At 47.4% G+C, this 24484-nt stretch overlaps 4 protein-coding genes across 14 annotated transcripts; all 4 read right to left on the bottom strand.

The window, feature by feature from the left end:
• Positions 1-3641: 3641 nt before the first annotated feature.
• Positions 3642-4138, bottom strand: LOC147972973 (uncharacterized). The gene is made up of 2 exons (XM_087524519.1): positions 4055-4138; positions 3642-3989 (listed from the first exon to the last, which is right to left on the bottom strand). The coding sequence occupies exons 1-2, from the start codon at positions 4136-4138 to the stop codon at positions 3642-3644; spliced, it is 432 nt and encodes a 143-aa protein (XP_087380645.1).
• A 1290-nt stretch (positions 4139-5428) lies between these two features.
• On the bottom strand, positions 5429-14751 carry LOC125510659 (uncharacterized). Of its 11 annotated transcripts, XR_007284687.2 has the most exons (15): positions 14204-14751; positions 12912-13341; positions 12154-12778; positions 10488-10528; positions 10337-10405; positions 9874-9974; positions 8203-8281; positions 7344-7442; positions 7214-7282; positions 7031-7080; positions 6863-6944; positions 6694-6768; positions 6564-6598; positions 6200-6294; positions 6090-6114 (listed from the first exon to the last, which is right to left on the bottom strand). XR_007284687.2 is itself a non-coding variant. In XM_087521782.1 (14 exons), the coding sequence occupies exons 1-13, from the start codon at positions 14497-14499 to the stop codon at positions 5976-5978; spliced, it is 2175 nt and encodes a 724-aa protein (XP_087377908.1). In that variant the 5' UTR covers positions 14500-14751; the 3' UTR covers positions 5429-5680; positions 5962-5975. The 11 variants fall into 11 exon arrangements, 4 of the variants coding, with proteins under 4 accessions (XP_087377908.1, XP_048531859.2, XP_048531858.2 ...); XM_087521782.1 differs by lacking the exons at positions 6564-6598; positions 6694-6768 and adding an exon at positions 5429-5680 and having other exon boundaries at positions 5962-6114; XR_007284685.2 differs by having other exon boundaries at positions 5686-6114; positions 6200-6598.
• Positions 14752-17958: 3207 nt separating this feature from the next.
• Positions 17959-22816, bottom strand: LOC125510658 (disease resistance protein Pik-2-like). The gene is made up of 4 exons (XM_087521781.1): positions 22501-22816; positions 20790-21802; positions 18530-20531; positions 17959-18424 (listed from the first exon to the last, which is right to left on the bottom strand). Exons 2-3 carry the CDS (start codon positions 21782-21784, stop codon positions 18530-18532), a joined length of 2997 nt encoding a protein of 998 aa, XP_087377907.1. The 5' UTR covers positions 21785-21802; positions 22501-22816; the 3' UTR covers positions 17959-18424.
• Positions 22817-23407: 591 nt separating this feature from the next.
• Positions 23408-23989, bottom strand: LOC147972972 (uncharacterized). The gene has a single exon (XM_087524518.1). It carries the CDS (start codon positions 23987-23989, stop codon positions 23408-23410), a length of 582 nt encoding a protein of 193 aa, XP_087380644.1.
• Between the last annotated feature and the right edge of the window lie 495 nt (positions 23990-24484).

The raw sequence follows: 24484 nt of genomic DNA, 5'->3' as shown, positions 1-24484 counted from the left end.
GTATGTCGTTCAGCAGGTCTGTCTTCACATGCATGCTCCGCGTGACTCTCACTAGACATTGGTGAAGCGTATCCTCCGTTACATACGCGGCACTACGTCCATGGGACTTACACTGACGGCATCCGCCTCTACCGACCTCGTCGCCTACTCTGATGCGGACTGGGCTGGCTGCCCGGACACACGGCGCTCCACTTCGGGGTACTGTGTCTACCTTGGGCCGTCTCTGATCTCTTGGTCTTCCAAGCGACAGCCCACAGTCTCTCGCTCGAGTGCTGAGACAGAGTATCGGGCAGTGGCTAACGCCGTTGCCGAATGCTCTTGGCTTCGTCAGCTGTTCTAGGAGTTGCTTTGTGATGTTCATAAGGCCACACTCTTCTACTGTGACAACGTCTCCGCCATGTACCTCTCCGCCAACCCGGTCCATCATCGACGAACGAAGCACATTGAGCTTGACATACACTTTGTTCGTGAGCAGGTGGCCCTTGGGCGCATCCGGGTCCTCCACGTCCCGACAGCGCAACAGTTTGCCGATGTTATGACAAAAGGACTGCCTACTTCTGTTTTCGAGGAGTTCAGGTCCAGTCTTTGCGTCTCCGGCGATGCTTCGACTGCGGGGGTGTTGAATATATGGTTTGTGCATGTATATTTTATAGTCCGGCCCACCTCCTAGTCATTGTATAGTTGAGGTTGTGGCTCACCTTGTACTCCATATATACGTGCGCTATGCACCGATCAATACATCGAGTTGCATTGTCAAAATATTCGTTTCCAACAAGGAGCAAGCAAAACCATGGATGGAGCCATGGAGGCCCTGCCTGCCTCCGTTCCGTTCGACGATGCTACTTACTAGTGGTGTACATCTAGTACTGAGAAAGGAAAATCCACGGCAACACGCGCGATGCGATGCTGGTGCCGCCCCAATCCCCATCCATCGGTGAGTCAGTCACACAGGACAGGAGGCACGACTTTGGTCTCTGCCCCGATGGATGGAGAAAAGAATCTGCCGCTTCGGGGAAGAAAGAATTGACTCTCTTCTCTTCTCTCGTCTCTCTGGGTGCCGCGGTTGTCCACACGCGCACGCGACGCAACCACCCAACTAGGACGAGTGCGGGAGTGCCGAACCAGCTCGGCTCGGGGCTGCGCCTGCCGTCCCGTCCCAAAGGTTTTACGCGACCGCAAAATATCACTCTGCGTACGTTGGGCGATTTTCAGTTTGACCTCTTCTGTACAGTACAGGCTGAGGCTGTGGCCTCTTCTGTTGGCTGTTGCTACGCCACCCTGGCCCCACACGACAGAGGACTGTTTTTCCCAATCTCTTCTTCTGGAAGAAGAAAAAAACATGCGTCTCTCAGCCTAAGGCAGTAGAGTACCTACTCTAGGCCTAGGGAGTAGTCTAGTGTACATACATGCTCTGAGATGGCGTGGACTGGAGGTTTCCGCTCGTGTCTGTGGGCGCGGCGCGGAGTCAAGAGCGCGGTAATCTGCCCCGGTTTCCACCAGCTCCCAATTACCAGGCGACGACTCTACCCTATCTTGGCACGGATATATATCCAAATCTGCTTACGCGGCATCAAAGTGTGTTTTGCATCACAAACCATGGGTAAAATTGCAACAAAACAGAAAACAACATGCCGGCCTACGTAAAGGCAGGATCGCTCTATTCGTCGGGGATCAAGGATCGGCCGTCGCCCTGCCCACGGGATATCGATGTGTGGATGGACGGACGGATGCAAGTGGAAACCTACAAGGTCAAAAACACCGAAAGCCGGTCACGAGGGGCGCACGCACCACAGTCCACAGCAACCAGCGAACCGGCTACTCTAGTTGTGGTGATCAATAAGTAGCCGCTTTCCCCTGCCGGACGCTTTATTCGGTGCCGAGCCGACCGACCGATCCATCCAATCAATCAATCACAGTGCGTGCATGTGTGTTGCATCGAAACAGCAGCGGCATTCTGCGCGCTGTGCAGTCGCACCACAGGGCAGGGAAGGGAAGGGAAGGAGCCAAGGAGGACGGGTGGCTTCGCAGCCTTTCTTCCTGCCGTGCCTCGTCCCGTAGCACTCCGTCTCATAGCCCTTTGCAACCTAGCTCCTGTTCGGCGCGTCTGGTCTTCCGTACCGGAGGACCGGTTCATGCCAGGGAATTCTCCATCATACTTTGGTTCCAACACTGAAAAAGGGGTTGGCCAAATTTAGAGTCTAGCAAAGCTTACACGTCGTAAATCTTGATTGAATCTGATCTTTTTTTACTCAGTGGACGGATGCATCACGCTCGCAGGCACTACGTGAGAAAAATCAGCGGACGTGACAGTCCCCACCTGCCTGACACTGACAGCAACTGGCGATATTAGGTTACGTTCGTTCGTTAGTACGCGTACCGCCCTGTCGCTCTCGTCTGCTTGTCCCGGGCCGGCGGTGGCGCCTCCGTCGACCATCCATCCAGCCACGCGGGGACACCACAGCCACGCAGAGGATCTGGTCAACAGCGAGCGGCCTGATCGGTTCCAGGCTCTTCATCTCGTCAGACAGGCAGTCCATCCCTGCACCTGCACCTGCACTGCACACCGTCGTCCCGTCCCGGGCGGCCGGCCGGCCCCTCTGAAAAGCTGCCTAATTCTGAGCTACTACCCGATCGCGCCGCATCTCCCCGCAGTTTTGGCCCTGCTCTAGCCCCGTGCCCTCCCCCTCTTTAAGGCCAACTCCACCGCGCAATCCCAAACAAACGTCCGGTTTGACCGGATTTTGTCCCTTTGAGACGGCGATGAGTTCGCCCGTGTCCGGTCTTATTCGTTGGGTTGTGCGTGCCTCCACCGCGCGGCCACACCCCAAATCACGCCCACGTTGAACATGATTTAAAAAAGTAGAAAAACATAAATAAAATGACTAAAAAAATTAAATAAGCGCAGTTTAATAAATATAAAACTTAGTTAGGGTCGCCACGGCCACAAAACGGCCTAGTTTCACGTCCAACTTGACATAATTAAACATAAAAAAGAAAATAAAAAACGGCCGCCGCCAGCGCGCTCCTGCCCATGCCCGTCGATAGCGTCGCCGTCGCCGTCAGTGCCCGCCGGCGTCGTCGTCATCGCTGACGAGGTCCACGTAGGCCAGCGGCGTCCAAAGGTGGGCCGGCGGTGCATGTAGACGGGGGCGGGCTGGACCGCAGGAGGTGCCTGCACGACCTCCTCCCGTGGCGACGCCTCCCGTTCCGGTGACCGCGGCGGAGTGGCGCACCAGTCCACGCCCACGGTGGCGGCCATCTCCGGTGCAGTGCAGGACCAGCCCCACCCCTGGCCCAGCAGACCTGGGTGGAACGCGGCCACCGGCTCCTCCTCGGGGATGGCTACCTCGCCGGCGGCGGAGCGGGCCGTCATCTCCTCCAGGCCCTCCCATTGCCGCTCATCGTGCGTGTACATGGAGTCCTCCATGGCACGCGCCATGAGACGTGCCTCCTCCTCCGCTGTCATGCGAGGAGGTGGTGGCGGAGATGGTGAAGGCGACGGCGTGGGCGTGAGGCCGCGCACCAGCCTACGCCCGTGCTCCTGGGGAGCAGGCGCTGCGCGTTCCTGATGTGGCCGTGGACGCCGTGCCGGCAAAGAAAGAGGCACGCCGCACGTCGTGCTCGTCCCTGAGCCAGGTATCTCAGAGGAAGGAGTCCGGGGCGTACCTGTCGTCGTAGTACAGGTCGTCGGGGAGGAGGCGGCGGCAACGCTCAATCTCTTGACGGTGTGCACGGCCGGTCGCCGGGACCGGCGGGATCGGCACACGGTCGGCGCTGAGGTGCCATCCGTTGGGGAGGTGGGCGTCGCTCCAGGGGAGCGGCGTCCTCGTCTCCCAATAACGGCGGCACACCGACGCGCGGATGTAGTGCCGGTCGCGCTCGCCGGCGGACGTGGGGGCGATGGAGAAAGCCGTCGGCGCGGGGGCCCGGCGTGGTGGTGATGCGGCCTCCTTCCCGGAGCCGGCGTAGCGCCCCGACGAGGAGCCGGCCTTGCGGTCGTGGGGGCGATGGAGAAAGCCGTCGGTGCGGGGGCCCGGCGTGGTGGTGATGCGGCCTCCTTCTTCCCGGAGCCGGCGTCGCGCCCCGACGAGGAGCCGGCCTTGCGGTCGTGCTTCCCCTTACGGTTGCAGAAGCCCATGGGTGGCCGGCCGGCGAGCTCGACAAGGGAGGGGGCTAGGGTTTAGCGCGGCCAGGTTTCGAGGAGGCCACTGGATGGAGTGGGGCAGTGTGGACGACGACCGGTCCACGGGTTCCCCATTTAAGAAAGACGGCGACCTTTCACTGGGCCGATGACAAGTGGGGTCGGCCACCCGTGCGCATTGATGTTGGCGGGAGGTAGGTGGCCGCCCCGCCATGCGGTCAGACGCGGACGAGCGGCGCGTCCGTTCGGTGTCCGCGGCGACCCAAACCCGATGCAAAGATGCGCTTGAAATGGGTCGGCCCGGACACAAAATGGACCAGATGGGTCCGGGCCGTCGCACGTTGGGCCGCCTCGTTTGTCCATTTTACCCCAAACAAACGGGGCCGGATAGGATGGGGTAGCGCGGTGGAGTTTGCCTGAAACCACTGTAGACCGACCAGTCACCATCCTTTGTCCGGATAAAACAAGAAGCTCTGAAATATGGCTTGATGCTAGGGTGAAAATGAACAAATCCGACCTTTAACTGAAACTTCAATATAAAATGACCTTAATCTAAAAATATTTTATGAAATGGTCTCCTTTTGCATGACGCCTGGGGCTAGGGCGCCATGGTAACGACATGTAACATGGCGCCTTAGCCCCGGACGTTATGCAAAAGGGGTCATTTCATGATTTTTCTTTTTAGATTGAGGCCATTTTATGTTGAAGTTTCACAGAAGGGTCAGTTTTGTCCATTTTTACAATGATGATGATAGAAGAGACCGGCCTCTAAACGCAATATATTTCTTGCCTTTCTGGTGGCGTCTCGAAAGAATAATATCTGTCTGTGTGGATAGTAGTATAACTGGTGCTGGATCGCGGGAAGGGGAAGCACGTGGATCCGTGAAGCTTTTCCCTGGAGCTGGAGGCAGAAAGAAAGAATTCTAATCCGGGCGGTGGTGGGCGGCATCGCATCGCCAAAGATAGATCCCGCCCTGGCTATGGCTTGCACCTTAAGATAACAGCCTTTCTTTCTGCTTTGGAGAGAGAGAGAGAAACCATTGTTTGTTGTTGCCAAGAAAGATGATGGATAGATGGATCGAGCTTTTGATTACTGCTCCCAAACATTCTGAGCGATGGTGACGGCCCAGAAAGATGGATGGATGGATGCCGGAAAGTGGAACCGCCCAAAGTGGTGCGCATTGTTACCGGCTCTCATCCTCAGATTCGCCCGCTGCTTTGCCTTTTCCGGGTGTGTAAAGCAAGAGCTCCTGCTATATTTTACTCCCTCCGTCGTCTTTGACACTAGTGTGTAAAGCAAGAGCTCCTGCTATCGGTTAAAAAAAAACCATAATATAAGAGTATACACAGCACAGGAAACGCATACAAGCCGATTTTTTAATCCATCGGCTCGGATGTTTTAGAAGAAACCGTCGGCTTTTCCAATCCTGCGGAACAAAGAGGCCCTACATACTCTCATGACTCATCTTCAGGCTGTTTTGATCCCCCCTTGGCCTGTGTGTCAGCTTCATGCGGCATTGAGTTTCAGTAAAATGCTCCCTACATAAGAAAAACGACAATTCCCATAGTACACAGCCCATTACGAGTTGACACAAACCATATGCGTTACTACATCTGGAAGTCTCATCTCACGTCACAACTCACAAACAAACTGCAACCCCAAAGCTTCAGCTAACGATTTGAGTGCTACACAAGTACATTCCTGCTTGGGCCGGTCATTGCTCCTCCTATGGGAAGTGACACGGAAAACATACCTCAACCTTCTCAGCTCACGCCCAACCAACCAACCATACTCAAAATGGCAGCTGCAGTTCACCCACCTCAGGAAACGAAGCTAGCAATCTTCAGCGTTCATCTTCCCAGCACCTTTCCCAGCCGCTTCACGCCGCGTCCGAGCCTGCACGGCGCACTGCTTTTGCAGGTCCTGGAGCCTCTCCAGGAGCTCTTGGAATGAGGGGCGACACTGTGGGTCACTGCTCATGGAAAAGGAAGGATAACCCTTTAGCGGCACCGGAAAAATGTTATGCCGGAGTGGTGCACAAGACAGTAATAATGTACCTGTCCCAGCAGCTCTCGATGATCGATGCCCACTGAGGGTCCGTGTTGCTCGGAATTTCCAGTCTACGATCCATGAAGCCCACAGCTGCGATAATCTGCCACATAGGGATCACAGAGTTAAGAGATTCTTGCCTTCTAGCATGCTTATATATAAACAAGCAAGTGGTTTTTTCTTAAACTGCAGCGGTGCTGATTCCAGTTTTTCGTAACGATACACCATTCACCAGTTAGCTAGTACGAGTACTTTTCAAGGGATTGTTGGCTCTAGGACATACAAAAAAGGGATATCTAAAGACTTTTTTCTAAGGGTGAAAAGGAGAATGGACGACACCCTAAGCTTCGGGAGTTAAAAACTTTTAAGAACCTTTTATGCAAATTCTTCAGCAGAAAAACCAAGCCCTGACAAAAGCATCTCAGTGTTAATCTTGCCGCTAGACTGAAAAGAGAATGGAGGAAATAATGGAGTAAAGAAATATCAAGTTTATTATTATTACTGGTTGTATCTTGGTAGATTTTTAATACAGATCAAGCTGGCACTCTTTCTCGACCTGCTGTAGGAAACAACACCACTGAAGTCCAAATCACACAGTTAGCACCAAATATTGATATAAAATCAGAATATTAACTACCCAACCAACATACATAACACATAGCAAAACACACCTGCATTGGATTGAGAGTATCCCATGGTATCTTCTGAGTAACAAGCTCCCACAGGACCACTCCATAGCTGTATACATCAGACCTATATTTCACAAAAAGGAAGAAATGAGTGATTATCTGTAGGTAACAAGAACATCTGTTGTTAAAGAGTGCTCATGTTGAGCTTACTTTTCATTTGAAGGTTCACTGCGTAACACTTCTGGAGCCATCCACTGCGGCTGGATATGGAAGCTAAGCTATCAGATGCTTATAGCATATTTGTATACATAGAAAATTGGTAGGAGGTTAAAGTTAAAGACACCCTAGATAGCTGGAGAATCGATGCCAAAAGTCAAGTTTTCTTGTACTTACTGTTCCTTTTCCACCTTTTGTTGTCAGAAATGTTTCAAGTTTGAGGCGCGAAAGACCAAAGTCTGCAACCTAATTGAGACAAGTGAGCACAGAATATATAAAAGTGTGGAGAACTAAGTTTCATAGTTACCTTTACAGTCCAATTCTTATCAACCAACAGGTTTGATGATTTTAAATCACGGTGCACAATAGTGGGGATGGAATTGTGAAGATAATTCATGCCCCTTGCCTGCAACAATATAATTATGTTTTTAAGAATCCACATGGCAATGAAAGATTCCATACGGGCAAAATATGTACTTGTCGAACAAAATACCAGGTACATTTTTATCTCCATGGGTTAATAACATAGATCATGATTGGCTTTTGGTGACAGAATCTTCACTTACAATCATAGTGACATAATGTGTACGATAGCTCAAGATACCATGTAAGATGGCAGGTACAGCATGTCACCTCCATCTTTCTTTCATTCTTCCATACACTGAAGCTACAAATATGGCTTATTTTTTTAAGGGTGAGCTTCATTGATTAGGTAATAACGTTCATACAATCACGCACAATCAATGCTGACACGCAGGAAGCACTGACTCACGCATCACACCACTAGACTTAAGCTTACCTAGTTGCGCTAAGCTACGCCCACATCATTGGTCACCACCTTGGTGATAGATTATTCGCTCATGGTAACATAATGTGTGTCATAGCTCAAGGTACCACGTGAGATGGCAGGTACAGGAAATCACCTATTTTCTTCTTTCCTTCTTTTACAATGGAGCTACAGGTATGGCTTAATTTACATTCAATTCAACTTCGCTTTCACATTGGTGCTAATTTTTTTTATGAGTAGATTAAAATTGTCTCTTGAGATATGCAGGTGAAGCATGCTTATCCAGTTTTTCTGCTACAATATGTTCATTTCTTAACAGTTACACATAATGTATTTGGCTTGACTTTCTAAACCAGCTGTCAAGAGAAAATAGACTTACGATGTCTATGGCCATGCTAAGTTTCCGTCTTGGATCCAGCTTGGCAGTGTTCTTTTGAAGCAACTGAAACAAACTCCCTCTGCAACATGGAACTGTGTTATACAGAGTAAGTAAAAAAAATGACCTCTCAAGAGATTCTAAAGTCTAAACAATTACAGAAGAATGCCCAAACTAAATTTGCAATAACCAGAATAGTTCAAAATCCAGAGAAAATAGAGACTAGTCCACCTAGAGGTAAGTCAGCAATCACTGGAAAGTGGTTTCAGTGTCAAATGAAAAGAACAGAGGGTACTAGCAGCCCCAACTTTCTGGTAAGAGGAAGGTGGATATAAAACCTGGGTATTTGGTCACACAGCTATGTGTGCCAGCCACTGAGCCACATGTTAACCTTTGGAAATTGTATAAAAAGTATGGTTAACAAAGGTAAGGGTTTCAGGTGAACTTGCAGCATCAGTACAACACCATGGAAAAAGACCAATGTGGTTAGCTCAGTCTTTTTGTTCTCAAACTGGATAAACTACTGAAAAATTACCTAGCATATTCCCCAGTTACTACTCACAGAGGCATATAACCAACCTGGGGCGACACGCTTGCACTTCACGTAAGTTAATGTGGAAAGACCAACATAATACGAGTGGCATATGTCCACATGATACTCCCTCCGCTTCAAATTACCTAGCATATTAGGTTTCGTTAGGATGAGCCTTTGACTTGCAATTACACTATTAATATATAATTTTTGTGATACAAAAGCATAACCACAAGTACATCTACTGACATCAACTTTATATCGCATAAAGTATATACTAATAGAGTAATTGTTTGTCAATGGCATGTCCTAACAAAATCTAATACACTAGCTAATTTGAAACGGCGGGAGTGTTTCTCTTTCATATTTATCTAAAACAGCCTCTTACAGAAATGTAGGGAAAGGCTGCGTACAATAGACCCAAAGTGGTCGGACCCTTCCCCAGACCCTGCGCAAGTGGGAGCTACATGCACCGGGCTGCCTTTTTTATTTATCTATGAAGTCTTCCAAGAAAGTGACTCTGAAAAGTACAGGTCCGAACACAAACTTCACATGGATTACATAAACACAACTCAAAACAAGGGCACTAGAATTATGGTGATGGAATATAAGGCCAAGAAGCTCGTGTAGCCCACTGGTTCATGATCAAGGTTTGGATGTGGACTTCTGGAGAGAATCGTTCCAAATATGCAAGAGAAGGGACAGAAGAAACTATGAGGCAGCCACATGGGGTTCAAGGAAGGCCAACAAAATCATTGGTTTCATCCTTAATTAGTTACATCTACTACCTCCACTTCTGAGCCCCCACAAGGACAAATCTGTAGTTCTGAATTTCCATTTTACATGAACCTTCTTGTCTGAAATTCCTCAACAAAACTCACACTTTTTGCGAAACATAACACATCTTTTCAACCCCAGTTTTGCTACGGATCAGTGACCATCAAGAACCACTAACATTTCAAACTGTGGCATAGATTGATGAGAACTCCTTGGTAAATGATATGAATGATACTATTGTTTCTATGGGCCCAGATCATAGGTATGGTAGAAAAAAAGGACTGTGATCATAGTGTTTGTCTTCCACCAAGTAAAGGAAAAAAAGTAACAAACACAGAAACAAACATGTGGGAGATATAGCCTACCGTGGGAGGAATTCTGTAACAATACAAAGTCGTTCCTGTGATGCAACTGCGCCCATGAAAAGTATTATACTGGGATGTCGTAGTTTCTTCATCAATGATACCTACAAATTTGGTGGACGCAAGTATGGTCATGACCACAATTATGGAAGGATCACAAGAACAGGATTAAGAAAGTTATCAACATACTGCTAATTGATATCCTACAAAAGAAATCAACATAGTGAAATTTTGTTAGCACTGTATCATTTTCTTTATATTTACCCACATGAACAACAAAGAATAGAAAAATGGAAATTATGGTTCAGCGAACATCACAGGGTCCAACCGTAATCTGGAATTAGTTTCTGCACTGGAGTATCTGATTCAAGATGACAGTAGAAATCATGCAGTTCCATTGGCATAATACGAAATTTCATCAGCAATTGAGGGTCAGCAGAAATTGCAGTCATATATAGATGCCTACCTCTTGTCTGAAGGCATTTATCATTTCTTCCGAATATTCCTGCTTGGAGAACAGTTTAACTGCCACATCCTACGAAAACATGGATAAATATTGAGAATTGATCATTAAGATGTAATGCTTAATACATAACCACGCAACAGAACATACATACCGAGCCACACCACAAAGCATGATACACTGTTCCACAAGAACCTGCATGAACCAAACACCACAATAGTACAAAATGAGTGGTCTCTTTTACAGAAGCAGGCAATGCCCGCTTGGATACAGCAGTTCAACAATAGGCACTTTCTTACTATTCTATTTGATTATCTACATGAAATTTTAGTAGTAAACAAGTACATGTCTTATGTGCGTTAAAGAAACCTACCTTCATTTTGGACCATTTTGCGTGGAAAATGGTGAGACTCGGTCCTGTTCTGGAAGAAACCTGGCTAGGGGATACACCTTTTTCTACCTTGTTCCCCAGGTTGTTTACCATTGTACGTAACAGACATGCTACAGTGGCCTCTGTTCTTGGGGTGGCGAATCCAAATGTGGATTTTAGCCGGACTCTTATAGGTCAGCTGTTAGCTGATTGGAACACCATTGTTTCCAAGGTAGCCTCTGTTCTTGGATTTGCATTCCTCAGGTTTTTTTTTCTGATGAAATCCATGTATGTGGTCCTTATAGACACAAGGGTTCATTTTAGATCCAAACGGTTTTGAAGACTTAAATTGCCCCAAAATCAAGGTGTTCATTTGGTTCCTTTGTTGGAGGGTTATTCTCACAAGGATAATTTGATGATGCGCAAATGGCTTGTTTTGAGCAAGAAGCTATCCAACGTCTATTTTTTGAGTGTGGGTTAGCATGTATGCATGGTGTGCTGTATATTTTGGCTTTCAACATAACTCCACCCCGTAGTGTCTAGCATATTTTTGGGTCGTGCCTGCGGGTGTTTGATAGGTCTTTACAATCGCTTATTTTGGTCAGGGCTGCATCAGTTTTTTGGTCCGTTTGGCTATGCAGAAATTATGTTAATTTTGACAAGAAAGTTCAATCTTCTATGCAGATGTTACTCTCGTGTACCAGTTGGTTGCGGTCTTGGGAATTATAACAGAGGGTGCAGCACAAGAAGCCAAAGGAGCGTGGCGCAAAGAAGCTCGAGTGGTACCAGGAAGTTTATGTCCCGGTTTGGATGTCATGCAAGTGATAGAGGCTTCTTAGTCTCTAGTTGCTATGTGTGGCCTGTCACACTTTAGTTGCAGGCTGTGAGGAGTTGTGGTCTATCACCAATTTTATTAGGCTACATTTTGATGACTTGTAATAAACGTCGGAATAATTAAGGCCATATGCATCTACGATGCAGAGACCTGGGTAATAAGGCTTTCATTTTCTAAAAAAACGCTGCACAAGTAATAAGCATACACAAGAAAAATGCTATCGCAGTTGTGGCATGGAACTCATGACACCAGGACTACTGTAAAATCATGAAAAAAGTAAATAACTGAAGTATTTTGACATTAAAGACAAGAAGAGGTGGAACTGATTTGGATTATGACAAAAATGAACACACAAACTATTATTTAACAGGCATGCACAATGAGTAATTACTGAAAGATAACTGTTTTGGATTAGCCAAAGAGAACAGAGCATAACGAGGTATTACTAAGAGGCATGCACACTGAGGAATTATTGAGAACAAACTCCTTAAGCAGTTCTGAAGAGTACAAATTGTTGCTATGCCTACGCCTAAATCGTTTAAGAACATGCTAACAAGAGATGTGAGAGTGTACATGTCCAGAAAGATGGAGTAATTGCAAAGGGAGAATAACTACCTTGACCTACTTGTTCTCCAATTATTAGATCTTCCCACAGAATCTCATAATCTAAGCAGTCTGCTTCATAATCCACTCTCTCGATAGGACTCCCAATAGTACTTGTGCTGTTCATACTACTGGTGTTGTTAAAAGTCCACCAGGAACCTGAGAACTCATATTTGCTTGACTGGGCGTATTCAGTGTCTTGGCAGTCTGGAATCATGATAGGCTCTACAACTGGAACTCTCTGATGACTCTGGTCATTCTCTTGCTTATCATGCAAATGTGTTGAGGTTATGTTACTCTTCCCAGAACCCCCATCATTTTCACGCCCTTTCCGAGGCCAGGATATCCCCTTCTTGGCCAGCAATGCCTCGGCCTTTGAACTAATTTTTTTGTGAAACCCTACTTTTCCTTCTCCTGGATTATCAGTACTTGTTTTGCTCAACTCCCGAGGGGATTTCTCTTCAGCAGCAAAGACACCAAACCGTACATCCTCATTCGGGGTGCTTGCCTCACTTGTTGTCAGGTTCGCCCTGACATCATGTTCAGAATACTGTTCCTCACAGCCACTAGCACACTGTCTCTCGCAATTCTGGCCTGTCCTTATCCGAGAACGGACTCTACTTGTAAGCTTGGTAGCCTGTGTTGTTATTTAAAAATCAGAAAGAGAATACACTAGGAAATAAATTATGCATAAATATCAGAAAGAGAATCTTTCCATTAAAACTAAACATTCGAATTCCTTCTTCTGTTTGCTCAGAAATGCGACTTACAAAAGTTGTTATCTTGGAGGTGCTAGCAGATTGCAGAGGTTGCTGGGAGTCAGAAGAACCTTTGTTTTGTGAACCACTTTTAGGCCGGTTGTTATCATGAAAATGGGGCTTTGATGAACTTTGACAGGATTTCTCTGTGGTTGAAGGACTAAATATCTCCTGCAGTGTCCGTACATCAAGCGAGACACATATGAGGCCAATCAAGCTACCATCGTCATCATATAAAGGAGTGTTATGGACAACAATAAAGAACCTTTCTCCTGACTTGTTTTTAACAGGAAACTTTCCTCTAAAACACTTGCCCATAAATATATTCTGGATAACGACCTTTGCAGCATCAAAGTCTGTAGGATGAACAATTAACTCAATGGCATCCTGGCCAATTGCTTCTGATGCAGAATAGCCATACATATGCTCAGCATACCGGTTCCTAGGTTACAGTACAAAGGTAAGAGTTTGGTAGAAAGACGCTTCATATGATCGAACAGAATGGCAACATTTTCACAACATGTTCTTCTTGCCAGAAAAACAGCATAACTTCTCAAACAGTGTTGTAAGAAATTTCGAAACTGAAATCATATAATAAAGTGTATCAGAGGCTAAAAAATATATCCATTCACACAAAAAAATGCTTGATAGGTATGCACCATCATAACTAAGGTCCACCAAATATGTGGCATGGGCATAGTGTTGGCAAATTATTCCAACCAATCTGAGATAACGTAGATCTTTAAAGCAGACATGATGCTTCGACGTTTGTACAGTTTTTGTGGGTCAAGTTTGCGTATGAATACCAGAACAAAAAAAAAATTGCTGAATAATCGGTGCAATCATGCAAAGAATTGCTATGATACATCCAGTGTCTTTTATGATGAGTTGATGCTAAGCAGGACAATGCCATAAAACATCCCCAGTGTGATCACCGGGGCAAGCTAGAGGCTGGACATCCATATTCTGAATTTAGCAACCGCTTTCCACCCAGTAAAGCCATAGATTCCTCTACCGCATAAGAAAGCTAATGCACACAGGACTATTTCAATACAGCCCCAAGGGAAAGGCCATTACATCCTTGTAACAGCACAAGAGATTTGTGCAGCCCAAACTAAGTTGAGAGCTAACCTTTGAGCCTCCATATAGGTCCCCGCAGCATATTTGCACTCGTGGGAAAGACTACACAACTAAACAACCAAAAGCCCTACAAATTATGCCTGAACCTATGCATGACACTGGTTCAGCATTTCACCAAACACACGGTGAGCATCGAGAATGCGCAGCTAGGGCTGGAAGCTCACCAGTAGAGGAGCTTGCCGTCGGGCGCGATGATGTGCACGGCCTGGCCCAGCGACTGCAGTATCCAGTGGCAGTGCCTGTCGGAGAGCCTGGCGCGGTTGTCGCGGAGCTGCCGCGGACCCGGCGACGGGTCCGGGAGCGCGGCGACTCCGCGCCGCGACGAGGAGGGGTGCCGCGGCGGGAACGCGGGGCGGCGGCTGGGCCCCGGCCCCGGCGCGCGCCTGCCCATCTCCCGCACGAGCTGGGCCTGCCCCTCCTCCAGCTCCCGTATCTTCCTCAGCAGCTCGTCCGCCTCCATCGCCGCTCCCTACGGCTAGCCGGTTTCGTGACTCGTGAGAGAGGAGAGCGAGCCGCGGGGAGAAGACCCGGGCAGAGGCCAACAACGGATGAGCTCACGCCTGACATAATGGAGGGAGGGAGGGAGGCGGGCGGCGCGGCGTGGCGTGGCGCCATGCCTGACATCCCACCCGCGCTAGCTGCTGCGGTGCGGTGCGGCCTCATCCTCTTGGAAACTGAAAGAGATCACCTCTTGTGTTCTGTCTGTTCTGTTGTGTTCCATGTTCTGTCGTGACTCGTGTCTGCCCGCCTCCGTCGGGTATGCAAGTCTTTTTATTTTTTCATTTTTAGGCCTCTTTTGGTTCATAGGATAGGATTATCATAGGAATAGGAATCTTGTAGGAAATGAGATGACATGTATCTCAAATCCTATGAGTAGGAATAGAAAACAAGATGTCATTTGGTTGACATCAAAGGAATTTTTTCATTGAGTCTAGCCTCTTTTTTATTTTCCTATGAAATGTGGAGGATAGGAACCAATCCTATGTAGGAATAGGAATCCATTCCTATGAACCAAAAGGCTCTAAAGGAAAAAATCTTATAAGAATCCTATCCTCTAGAATTCCTATGAAATTCCTCTAAAACAAAGGAGGCCTTAGGGGTCGGGTAGGCAAGTCAACTTGTGCAGCCAGCGGATGATCGCCGGTTCCCAACGAAATTTCCCTTTGTTCCTACTCAACCTCGTAGAGAGATAATGATTTGAAAAAGAATACTCATAGAATGCGGCTGATTCGAGACATGTCAATCAACATTTGTCCAGCGAACCAAACCAAACGTGGTTAGATGGCTAGGAGAACAGTGATATCATTCCTGGCCGATCAGGGTTCAAGTTCTATGCCTGACAGTGAGCGTACGAGCGTCTATACCGTGCTATGTTAAAGAATTATTTTATTTTCACATCAAAGAGTGTAAGGAAGTACCACTAGAATGATTATGGTACTCCCTTCTTCTTCGATCTGAATTAATTGACACAACCTTTTTACAAATGTCTAGAGAGTAGTAGCAATGTCTATAGCGATTTTGGAAAAGTGTTATTAAGCAGTTTGTTGCCTCGCAACAGGAATTTAATAGAGACATTTAATAAGAATTGAAAGTACTATTCTGATCCTGAGCTAAAATGAACCCTCATGAACAGTAAACTCAGGAAAAAGTAGTTATTTTTTTTAAAAAAAAATTTGGTAAAACTTTGACAAATATATTTTATGCTTGCAAAATTTCAGCATGAAGAGACATTCATGGAAGTCGTGAAAAAAAAATCAATACTCCAAAATGTTTTCAACGTTAATTAAGAAAACGGTCTTCCAAGAACAATGGAAAGCTGTTCATCTTTCAAACACGTCAAGTGTAAATACCATCAGTGGGCATTATCTAATTTCATCCCAATGAAGCATCTTCAATCATTCCCACCGCTTCTTCTTCATGGGCTCGTCAGCCATCCATCGCAGCTGCAGTCAGTATCAGTAGGCAACAAACCTTGCAGGGTTGTCCCATAGGACCCACAAATCTTCTTGTGCTAATATCACCCCAAGGATTTGTTGCAAATGCACACATCTCATGCACCTGCTTTCAACATTTTATACACCAACAAGAACACAATGATGGCTGTCCAATGGGCAGCCTGTGAAAAATAGCAAGTCTGCATACTTCAGGAATCCAACACCAAAACAACAGGGCAAGAAGCAGGAAAATAGGAATGGTAACACGATCGGCGATTGTCAACCCGTCATCAAATTAATTACCTGCGACTTCTTTACGGTACCACGGAAAATCAAGCATTTTACTCTATTTTGATCCATCTGCTATTCTCTTCTGAGAGCAGCAAGCACTTATTACCTTCCAAATTCTCAAAAAGCAGCTGTTGTAGCCCTTCTCATAGTCAAGCAAAGAACAAAAATCATTATCAAGTTTCACATCACACCATGCAACTAAGAACAAAATCACTATCACCATTCCGCGCCACACTATGGCACTACCTCACGAGCAAATGCCACATTCTCCCAAGTGAAAGAAGCTACTTTTTCTTCAGATCCAAGGGCTCAGCTTGTATTTTCATTATCAAGAACCACACCGTACACAAAGCTCATACGGACAAGGCGACACATGAAGCACAAGAAGTTATCCATACAGACTCCTAACAGAAACTGATGAAGGTCAACAGAGGACGGGAGCAGTCATGTAATCGGAAGTGCACCCCTATCCACCACCAGCAGGCATGGTTCACTCAGTTGTAGTTCCTTGCTGAGCACGCATCTATAGACACCGATGAGAAACAAAATTTTGTGCAGCCAGCGGATGATCGCCGGTTCCCAACGAAATTTCCCTTTGTTCCTACTCGACCTCGTAGAGAGATAATGGTTTGAAAAAGAATACTCATAGAATGCGGCTGATTCGAGACATGTAGATCAACATTTGTCCAAGTTCGCTGCTAAGTCAAAGATGGAATGATTATGGCACCTCCTTTGATGTCCTTCAGAGAGCAGTAACAATGCCTACAGTGATTTTGGAAAGTGTTATTAAGCAGTTTGTTGCCTCGCGACAAGGATTTGATAGAGAAACTCGATGAGAATCTCTTTATAGTGATATATTGTTACTGCTCCATTAAGCATGTTATTGGAAAAGCAAAAGAAAGTCCAATTATGGAGTCTCTTAAATACTGCCGCATGCAAGTCGCTCGCTTGCTTGCTTGGGGAAGTATTTGATGATTCATCCATCATAGTAGATCCTAGAAGTTACCCTCCCCTCTTGGCACATGCAGTAAACGTTAATTAAGAAAACAGCCTTCTAAGAACAATGGAATTGTGGAAAGCTGTTCATCTTTCAAACATGTAAGTGTAATGCCATCAGCGGGCACTATCTAATCTTGATCACCAGGTGCCGGACACTGAAAGCATTGAGTTGTTCATCGATTTCTGTCCTGCATAACTGCGTGTGTCAAGCTGAAGCCAGCCAAGTACCTCTTCCGCTGCCATCGTCTTTCCACTCTCCAGTACTAACAACACTTCCACAAACAAAAAAGGACTAACGAGCAGCATGAGCAAGCTGCGATAAAAACTGAGAAACTACCATGATGCACTGCAAATCCTACCGTGGCACGGGTAAAACTGAAACGAGCCGATCAGCTTGTATGCAACAAAGAACAAACCCCGCAGGGTGTCACCATAGGAACCGCAAACCTTCTTATACTGATATATCATCCCAAGGATTTGTTGTGAATGCACACATCTCATGCACGTCCTTTCAACATAGTATTACAGGATACACCAACAACAATAGCACAACGATGGTTGTCGTCCAGTCCAATGGGCAACCTGTGAACAATAGCAAGTCTGCAGACTTCAAGAATCCAACACTCCAAAACAACAGTGCAAAGAAGCAGGAAAACAGGAACAGTGACACAATCGGCGATTGTCACACCACAACATCTAAGAACAGCAAGCATTTATTACCTTCAGAATTCTCAAAAAGCAGCTGTTGTATCCCTTCTCATAGTCAAGCAAAGAACAAAAACCATTATCAAGTTTCACATCACACCATGCAACTAAGAACAAAATCTGTATCACCATTCGCCACCACACTATGGCACTACCTCATCAGCAAACGCCACATTCTCCTCCTAAGTAAAAGAAGTTACTTCTTCAAATCCACGGGCTCAGCCTGTATTTTCATTATAAAGAACCGCACGATACACAAAAGCTCATACGGACAAGGCAAGAAGCATTGGCTTCACATGAAGCACAATAAGTTATCCACAAAAAATCCTAACAGAAACTGATGTAGAGATTAACAGAGGACGGAAGCAGTCATGTAATCGGAAGTGCAGCCCTATCCACCACCACCAGGCATGGTTCACTCAATTGTAGTTCGTCGCTGAGCCGCATCCATAGGCACTGATGAGAAACAAAATTTTGTCAACATGATGTTCACCCATATAGCTAGACAGAAGCATATGAAGAACAGAAGTTAAGATGATATGAAAACTGAATTTTGCCTACCTAATGGTACCGATCGACGATCAACTTTGGTCCATTCTCACATTGCCGTGCTTCATTTGAAATCTGTTGTATTATCTTTTTGGTACCCTGACTTCCATTGTTATGTAAACTTAAGTGCAACTCGTTCAGAACCTTAAGGTGTTCTATACCATCAACTCCCTCAAAAGCAAAGAACCGCAGATCAAGCCTTTCGAGGTTAGGTGTAGCCTTCTCCAGAAACACCAATTTTGGCACGTAAGGAGCAGAAAAACGAAGAAGCTTCAGACTCTCGAATCCACCAGGGTGAACTATGATCATCATGGTAATGTTAGGATGCTCCAAGTGAAGCTGGATCAGTCTGCAAGTGGCTTCCGATTCTAGACCCTGTTCTGCGTCATCAAGAGAAAATGTGAGAGAGAACAGCTTCCTCAGCTGGCTAAGTTGCACCAAAGCATCTGAGCTAAGCATCCCGACTGAGAGCGTTAGCTTTGTCAGTGCTTCCAGCTCAATGATCCATTTTGGGAGATTAACCACTTTCGCCTGCAGTTTGCAAGACAGCTCAAGGGCATTCAGAAACTTGGGCGGGGAGGAGAGACAACCCCATGAGCTGAGAAAACCAGCAGACTCATCATCAATTACAAGGGTTTGGAGCGAGTAGCCACAAAGATCTTCAATAGAGAACCTCAATTCATCGAAAAGTTTACCCTCATTCTTGATGTTCAACTTGTAGATTACAAGCTTCCTCAGCTTGGTCAGCTGACGGAAATCTGCTACTGAAGATGGTCCTTCGACAATTTCGATGCCTGACAGTACACAGAGGGATCTTATTGGCTTCTTCTTCATATCCTCAGGAAGCTTCAAAGCCTTCCGTGTCTTTTTGTTCCCACCAAGTATATTCTTCACTTTTTGCAGCTGGCAAATAGTTTTGGGTAACTTTGTAATACCAGTTTCCCTGATGTCAAGGGTCTCTAAATACTGAAGCTTCCCTATCTCTTTAGGAAGCTTTCTGGTGTCTGTTCTACGGAGGCTGAGGTGCTTGAGAAGAAAAAGTTCGCAAACAACTTTTGTGTGTTCTTGTTTGAAATCTGTACAGCCTTCAAGATCCAAATGCTGCACAATTCTCAACTTTTGTGGCTTGGAAAGCAAACCATTCAAAGTACCAAATACGCTCAACGATCGCACATGGGATAGGTTCATGTTATTTTTTGCACTCTCAGTCTTCAAACCATCACTCTGAAGTGACAAACGCCGAACCATATTACTGGGCGGTGCAACGAACCACTGGCCACCAACCACAGTGACAAAATTTTCTTCACCCGCCTTGCACACAAGATACTCATGTATCATGTGATGAACTTCATAGGTCTTCACCTTTCCATTGCTACTGTGCTTCACAGCTCGAATTATCTGTCTCTTTATCAAATGATTGAAGCATGTTTCTGCAACCTCTTCTACGCTCAATCCTTGTTTCTCACTGACAAGAGCTTCTGAGATCCATTTTCTTAAGAGGCGTTTCCTGCTATTTTGCAAACCGCTTGGAAATATACTGAGATGTAGAGAGCATCTTTTGATCTCAAGAGGCATATCAAAATAGCAATTATCAATAATGCACATTAATCCATCATGGGAAAGAGGTTTCAGATAGTCTGGTACCAGATCTTTAAAAACTTGTTTCCAGTCAGAAATATGTGGGTTGCAGGCAACATATCCAGCCATGATAACTATCGCCAATGGCAGCCTCATGCACATTTCCCAGTGTTCAGGTATAATTTTGCTCTTATCTTGCTGTTCCTGGCAACCTTTAGCTTCAGCCATGATGTCCATAAATAATACTTTAGATTTGTCCCCGCTGAGGATTACAGCCTCGTAAAGATAATCTCCTTTATTCCTTACTGAAGCACTGGCAACAGCCTGGAATCTTGACGTAACAATCACTCTGCTACCTTTCTCACTTTTAGGCAGTGACTTCTTTATCAGCTCCAACATATCAGTAGACCAAACATCATCCAGCACAAGCAGGTAACTGCCATGAGAAGAAAAGATAACAAGATGAGTCACTTTTAAACAATGTAAATGAAGTGTTGGAATAACAAAGAGTGAAATGAAAGTACATATCTAGCAAAAAATTATCTTGTTGAACTTGAATTCAAATAACATAAGAAAAACTGATGTAAATCATGTGAAGACTAGTTTATGCAATTCGATGATGCTTTCATGTAATATGCATATATAGAAAGCATAGTGATGAGCTACACAAAGGACCACTTGATGGATGTTATACCTGTATTTCTCTAAGTGCTCCTTAAGCTCTTCCTTGAGTTTTTGAAGTTTCAATGTTTGTAGTCTATCACGTGCTTTCTTCAAGGTGCTGCCCCCAATACTGCCATGAGATGTGTCCCACCACCGCTGCTGCCTGGTACCTTCTCTGACCTGTGGCATGATCTGGTAGAGTATACTCCTTAGTACTGCCTCTACATCAGATTTCTGTGACACTGTGACCATCGCCCTGCGGTCAAACTGATCACTGAAGTTTTGATATAATGATCTGGCTATTGTGGTCTTGCCAACCCCTGCTAATCCGACTATGCATAGCACACCATGGTTTGTTGGATCTGCATTAGGTTCTTCCACACGGACAACAGTGCTATTGCTTGGAAGTTGCTGTGCAATGGTCTCTGCCGGCCCCTCAGCTGTCAGCATCCATTTCCCAAGCATCTCCATGTCCCTTTCAACTCCCACGGGTGTCTTGGTTCTAACAAGCGCAAGCCTTGTCTGCTGATTCTCTGCGGCATTGAACCCAATGTCAGCTCCACCGGGCTTGTCGCTGCTGGTCTTTGGGTTGTCAAGGCCGTATCTGATGCGCCGTTCCCCAATTTGCTGTGCCCGCATCTTGAGTTCAGATAGGGTAGAAGCTATTTCGTGGCGAGGCCACCACGTCCAGACCTCATAGATTTTGAAGGCAACAAACGAGCAGCAGCAAAGGTCGGCTGTGGGGTCGTGATGCAGCCGGTGGGCGAAGTCGTCAACGCAGTCCTCGACGTCGTAGGTGACCTCACGGATCTGCTTGAGCCAATCCCTCGTCCGGAGGTCGTGGTAGTGGGGATCCGTGCGGCAGAGGTCGCCAATGAACGCCTGCAGAGTGCCGAGCTCGTCTGTGATGAACTGTACGTCACCACGGACGCCTTGAATCAGAGTGTAGTCCTCGGCAAGCAGCGCCCCGAGTTTGGTCAGGAGCCATTTGATGGCCTCGCCGCGCCCTGCCACCACCAGATCCATTGCTGACTTGCGATTTTGCTGTACACAGGAGCAATTGGGTGAGACTGGAAGCAAGATACCAGAGGATCCTCGCTAACCAGCGGAGAAAATAAACTGACAAAAATGTGCAGAAACAGAGAAGCATACTAGAGACACCCATTTCATGCAGAAACAGAGAACTACATGCTAGAGACTACATACAGTATGTGCAGAATTGCGGCGTTTTTAACACAGAATTGCCTAATGATGCACTACTCTATTGCCTGAGGGGATCCTCTCCTATTGTCAGTATTGCCTGATCTCTCGTCTAAACAAATGTCCTCTTACGCTTGCATCTGTTCAAACTTGCCCCCTGCACTTGCATCTGTTCAAACTTGCCTGTTCATGAGGGAACAAAAAGAGCTGCTTAAGGGCCAGCATCTGTGAATTGGGAAAAAAACGCCGCATCTACCTGAACAAACTTGCCTGAAAAAACGTTCCCCGTGAGATCATCGATGTGTGATGAGCTGGGTGTGGGATTTGCACGCAGGGCTCCGCGCGCGACTATTCCCACCGGCGACCTCGACTCTGGATCCCCCCTCCCCCGACTCCGGCCACCCCTAGCGTCCCCACCAAGCCTCCTCCCCTAGCCTCGATGAAAGATGACGACGTGGCGTGGGCGAAACGCCCCTGCCCCCACTCTCCCCACTCTCCCTGCCGTTCGCGAGACGAATTGGAGACCAGGGCGAGCGAATTACCTTCTCTCTCCCGGAGATGTAGCAGTTCGCCGCACCCGCCTCGCGTCACCGACGGGACCTCCTTCCTTCCCCTCTCCCCTTCTCTCGTCGCGCGCGGGCTGCTTGGTCAGCTGGTACTGCTCGTCTCCGCGTGGTGGTCGTTGTCGCCGGTACACACTCCCCCCACCTTGTTCCTCGCCGGCCGCGCCCGCCGACGAGCATAGGGTTTCTCTCCCTGCGTTTCGCGCGGGGTGGTGGATGGAAGGGGAAAGGGGAGGGCGAATGGGGTGGGGCGCGTTTCCCCAAAATTTCGAAACCCCCCGCTCTCTGTCACGCCACCGCCTTTGACGGAGTCTGTGGTGTTTTTCTTTTTGAAATTCGGAGTCCGACTCTGTGGTGTTGCCGTGACAGCGTGTAGATCGGGTGGGACCCGATCGTACCTGGGTGTGAGTGGTCTGTCATCAGGTGGGCCAGGTGATACGCAGAGAAACGTCTCAATCTCACCTTTCTCTCTCGTTCTCTCTCTTCTCTCTTTTGTTTTCGGGTTTTTTATTTTTTGCCATCAATTACTTTGCATTTTGATAATTTGCCACTCTTTAGAGCAATTTCAATGGGACGACCCATTTCGCCCGCGGCCGTCCCTTTGGATCGGCGCGGACAAAAAGGCCGGTCCAACGCGCCGACCCAAATGGACGCGCGTCCGCTTTCGTCCGCCTGCTGACCCATTCCCGGCCCATTTTTAAGCCTGATTTGCGTCGGCGCGGACACAAAACGGACGCGTGCGCGCTCACTCTCTTTCCTCATCGGGCATGCTTGTCGGTGGCACTGTGGATTCACACCCCTCGCCCGCCTGCTACGTCGCCGAGCAGCCGGCCATTTTTTCAGTACATAGATAGTTCTAACGCACACAGATAAAAGAAAAAGACCACTACTCGTCGCTTTCTGACTCCAACTCGATAATGTCCTCCTCCGACGTCTGAAGGTAGGCGTCAGCAAGCTGCTCGTCTTCAAAGTCCCAACCCGACGTTTCTCGTAGCTTCAGTTTCAATTGAGCTGCCTGCTTTCCGTGAACGCTTGTCCTCCTGATAGGCGGCTCACTCCCTCCTCCTGCGTCCCTCCCCGATCTCAATTGCTTGTAGAACTGGCGCTCGTCGACGATGTCCTGCGGAAAGCCTCCGCGCCACACCACCAAGGCTTCCACGTCCTTCTCTGCGATGGCGAGGCGACGCTGCCGCCTCCGGTGGACACGACGATCCTCGTCGGTGAAAAGCCGCGGGAGAGGCGCCAGATCCTGCGCCCGCTGGCTCGATACGTTGGAAAAATTCATATCCCGACGAGGCCTCAGGAGGCGCCACGCCACTGCGTCGTGCGCGCGGGCCGCCTCCTCTGCGGTGTCGAAGGTGCCGAAGACGAGACGTTTCTCGCGAAACCAGATCTCGGAGGAGAAGGCGCCGGAGCGGCGCTCGCGGACTCCGCGAAAATCCGAAGCGCCCAGGCGGCGGATCGACATGGTGGCGCAGAGGCGGCGAGAGTGGGCCGCGGGCAGAGTGTGGAGGGAGCGCCTTCTTTATAACGAGATCCTCCTCACCTTCTTTATAACGAGCGCCGGCCGCGGCGCGCGCGCGAAACTTTCCCACGCGCTGGAGCGCCAAAACCAACGCGCGCTAGGCCGCTCCCCCCCCCCCGCGCGCGAACCTTTCCCGCGCTCCAGACGACATGATCTTAAACGCGCGCGGTCATGAAATGGGTCGGGCGGCGGGCGGGCGGCTGAAAGTGCAACTATCCCTAGGTGGTTTTGGTAATTCCTAACAACATATAACTCATTGAGCTAATGTTATTCCAAGATTAATATTTCAGGAAAAGCTCAATGAATGGCATGGCATGGATGAGGAATGTGGACCCCTCAAAATATTAAGGACAAAAAGATTGGCTCAAGTTCAAAGCTCAAGACTCTATATTTTATATTTTAGTGATCCAAGATCACATTGAGTCTATAGGAAAAGCC

The sequence above is a fragment of the Triticum urartu genome, chromosome 5A (assembly GCF_056163025.1).
Source record: "Triticum urartu cultivar PI428250 chromosome 5A, HENAU_Tu73, whole genome shotgun sequence".
Classification (NCBI taxonomy): domain Eukaryota; kingdom Viridiplantae; phylum Streptophyta; class Magnoliopsida; order Poales; family Poaceae; genus Triticum; species Triticum urartu.
This window is presented reverse-complemented; position numbering and strand designations above follow the sequence as displayed.

Coding starts and splice junctions, on each gene's coding strand:
- LOC125510659 (XM_087521782.1), bottom strand. CDS start 14,499: ATGGAGGCGGACGAGCTGCTGAGGAAGATACGGGAGCTGGAGGAGGGG. Junction 7,081..7,213: donor CAAAAGGTGGAAAAGGAACA/GTAAGTACAAGA, acceptor TTCCATATCCAG/CCGCAGTGGATGGCTCCAGA. Junction 6,295..6,862: donor ATACTCTCAATCCAATGCAG/GTGTGTTTTGCT, acceptor CCTATGTGGCAG/ATTATCGCAGCTGTGGGCTT.
- LOC147972973 (XM_087524519.1), bottom strand. CDS start 4,138: ATGGGCTTCTGCAACCGTAAGGGGAAGCACGACCGCAAGGCCGGCTCC. Junction 3,990..4,054: donor CCGGCTCCGGGAAGAAGGAG/GCCGCATCACCA, acceptor CACGACCGCAAG/GCCGGCTCCTCGTCGGGGCG.
- LOC125510658 (XM_087521781.1), bottom strand. CDS start 21,784: ATGGATCTGGTGGTGGCAGGGCGCGGCGAGGCCATCAAATGGCTCCTG. Junction 20,532..20,789: donor GAGCACTTAGAGAAATACAG/GTATAACATCCA, acceptor TTCTCATGGCAG/TTACCTGCTTGTGCTGGATG.
- LOC147972972 (XM_087524518.1), bottom strand. CDS start 23,989: ATGTCGATCCGCCGCCTGGGCGCTTCGGATTTTCGCGGAGTCCGCGAG.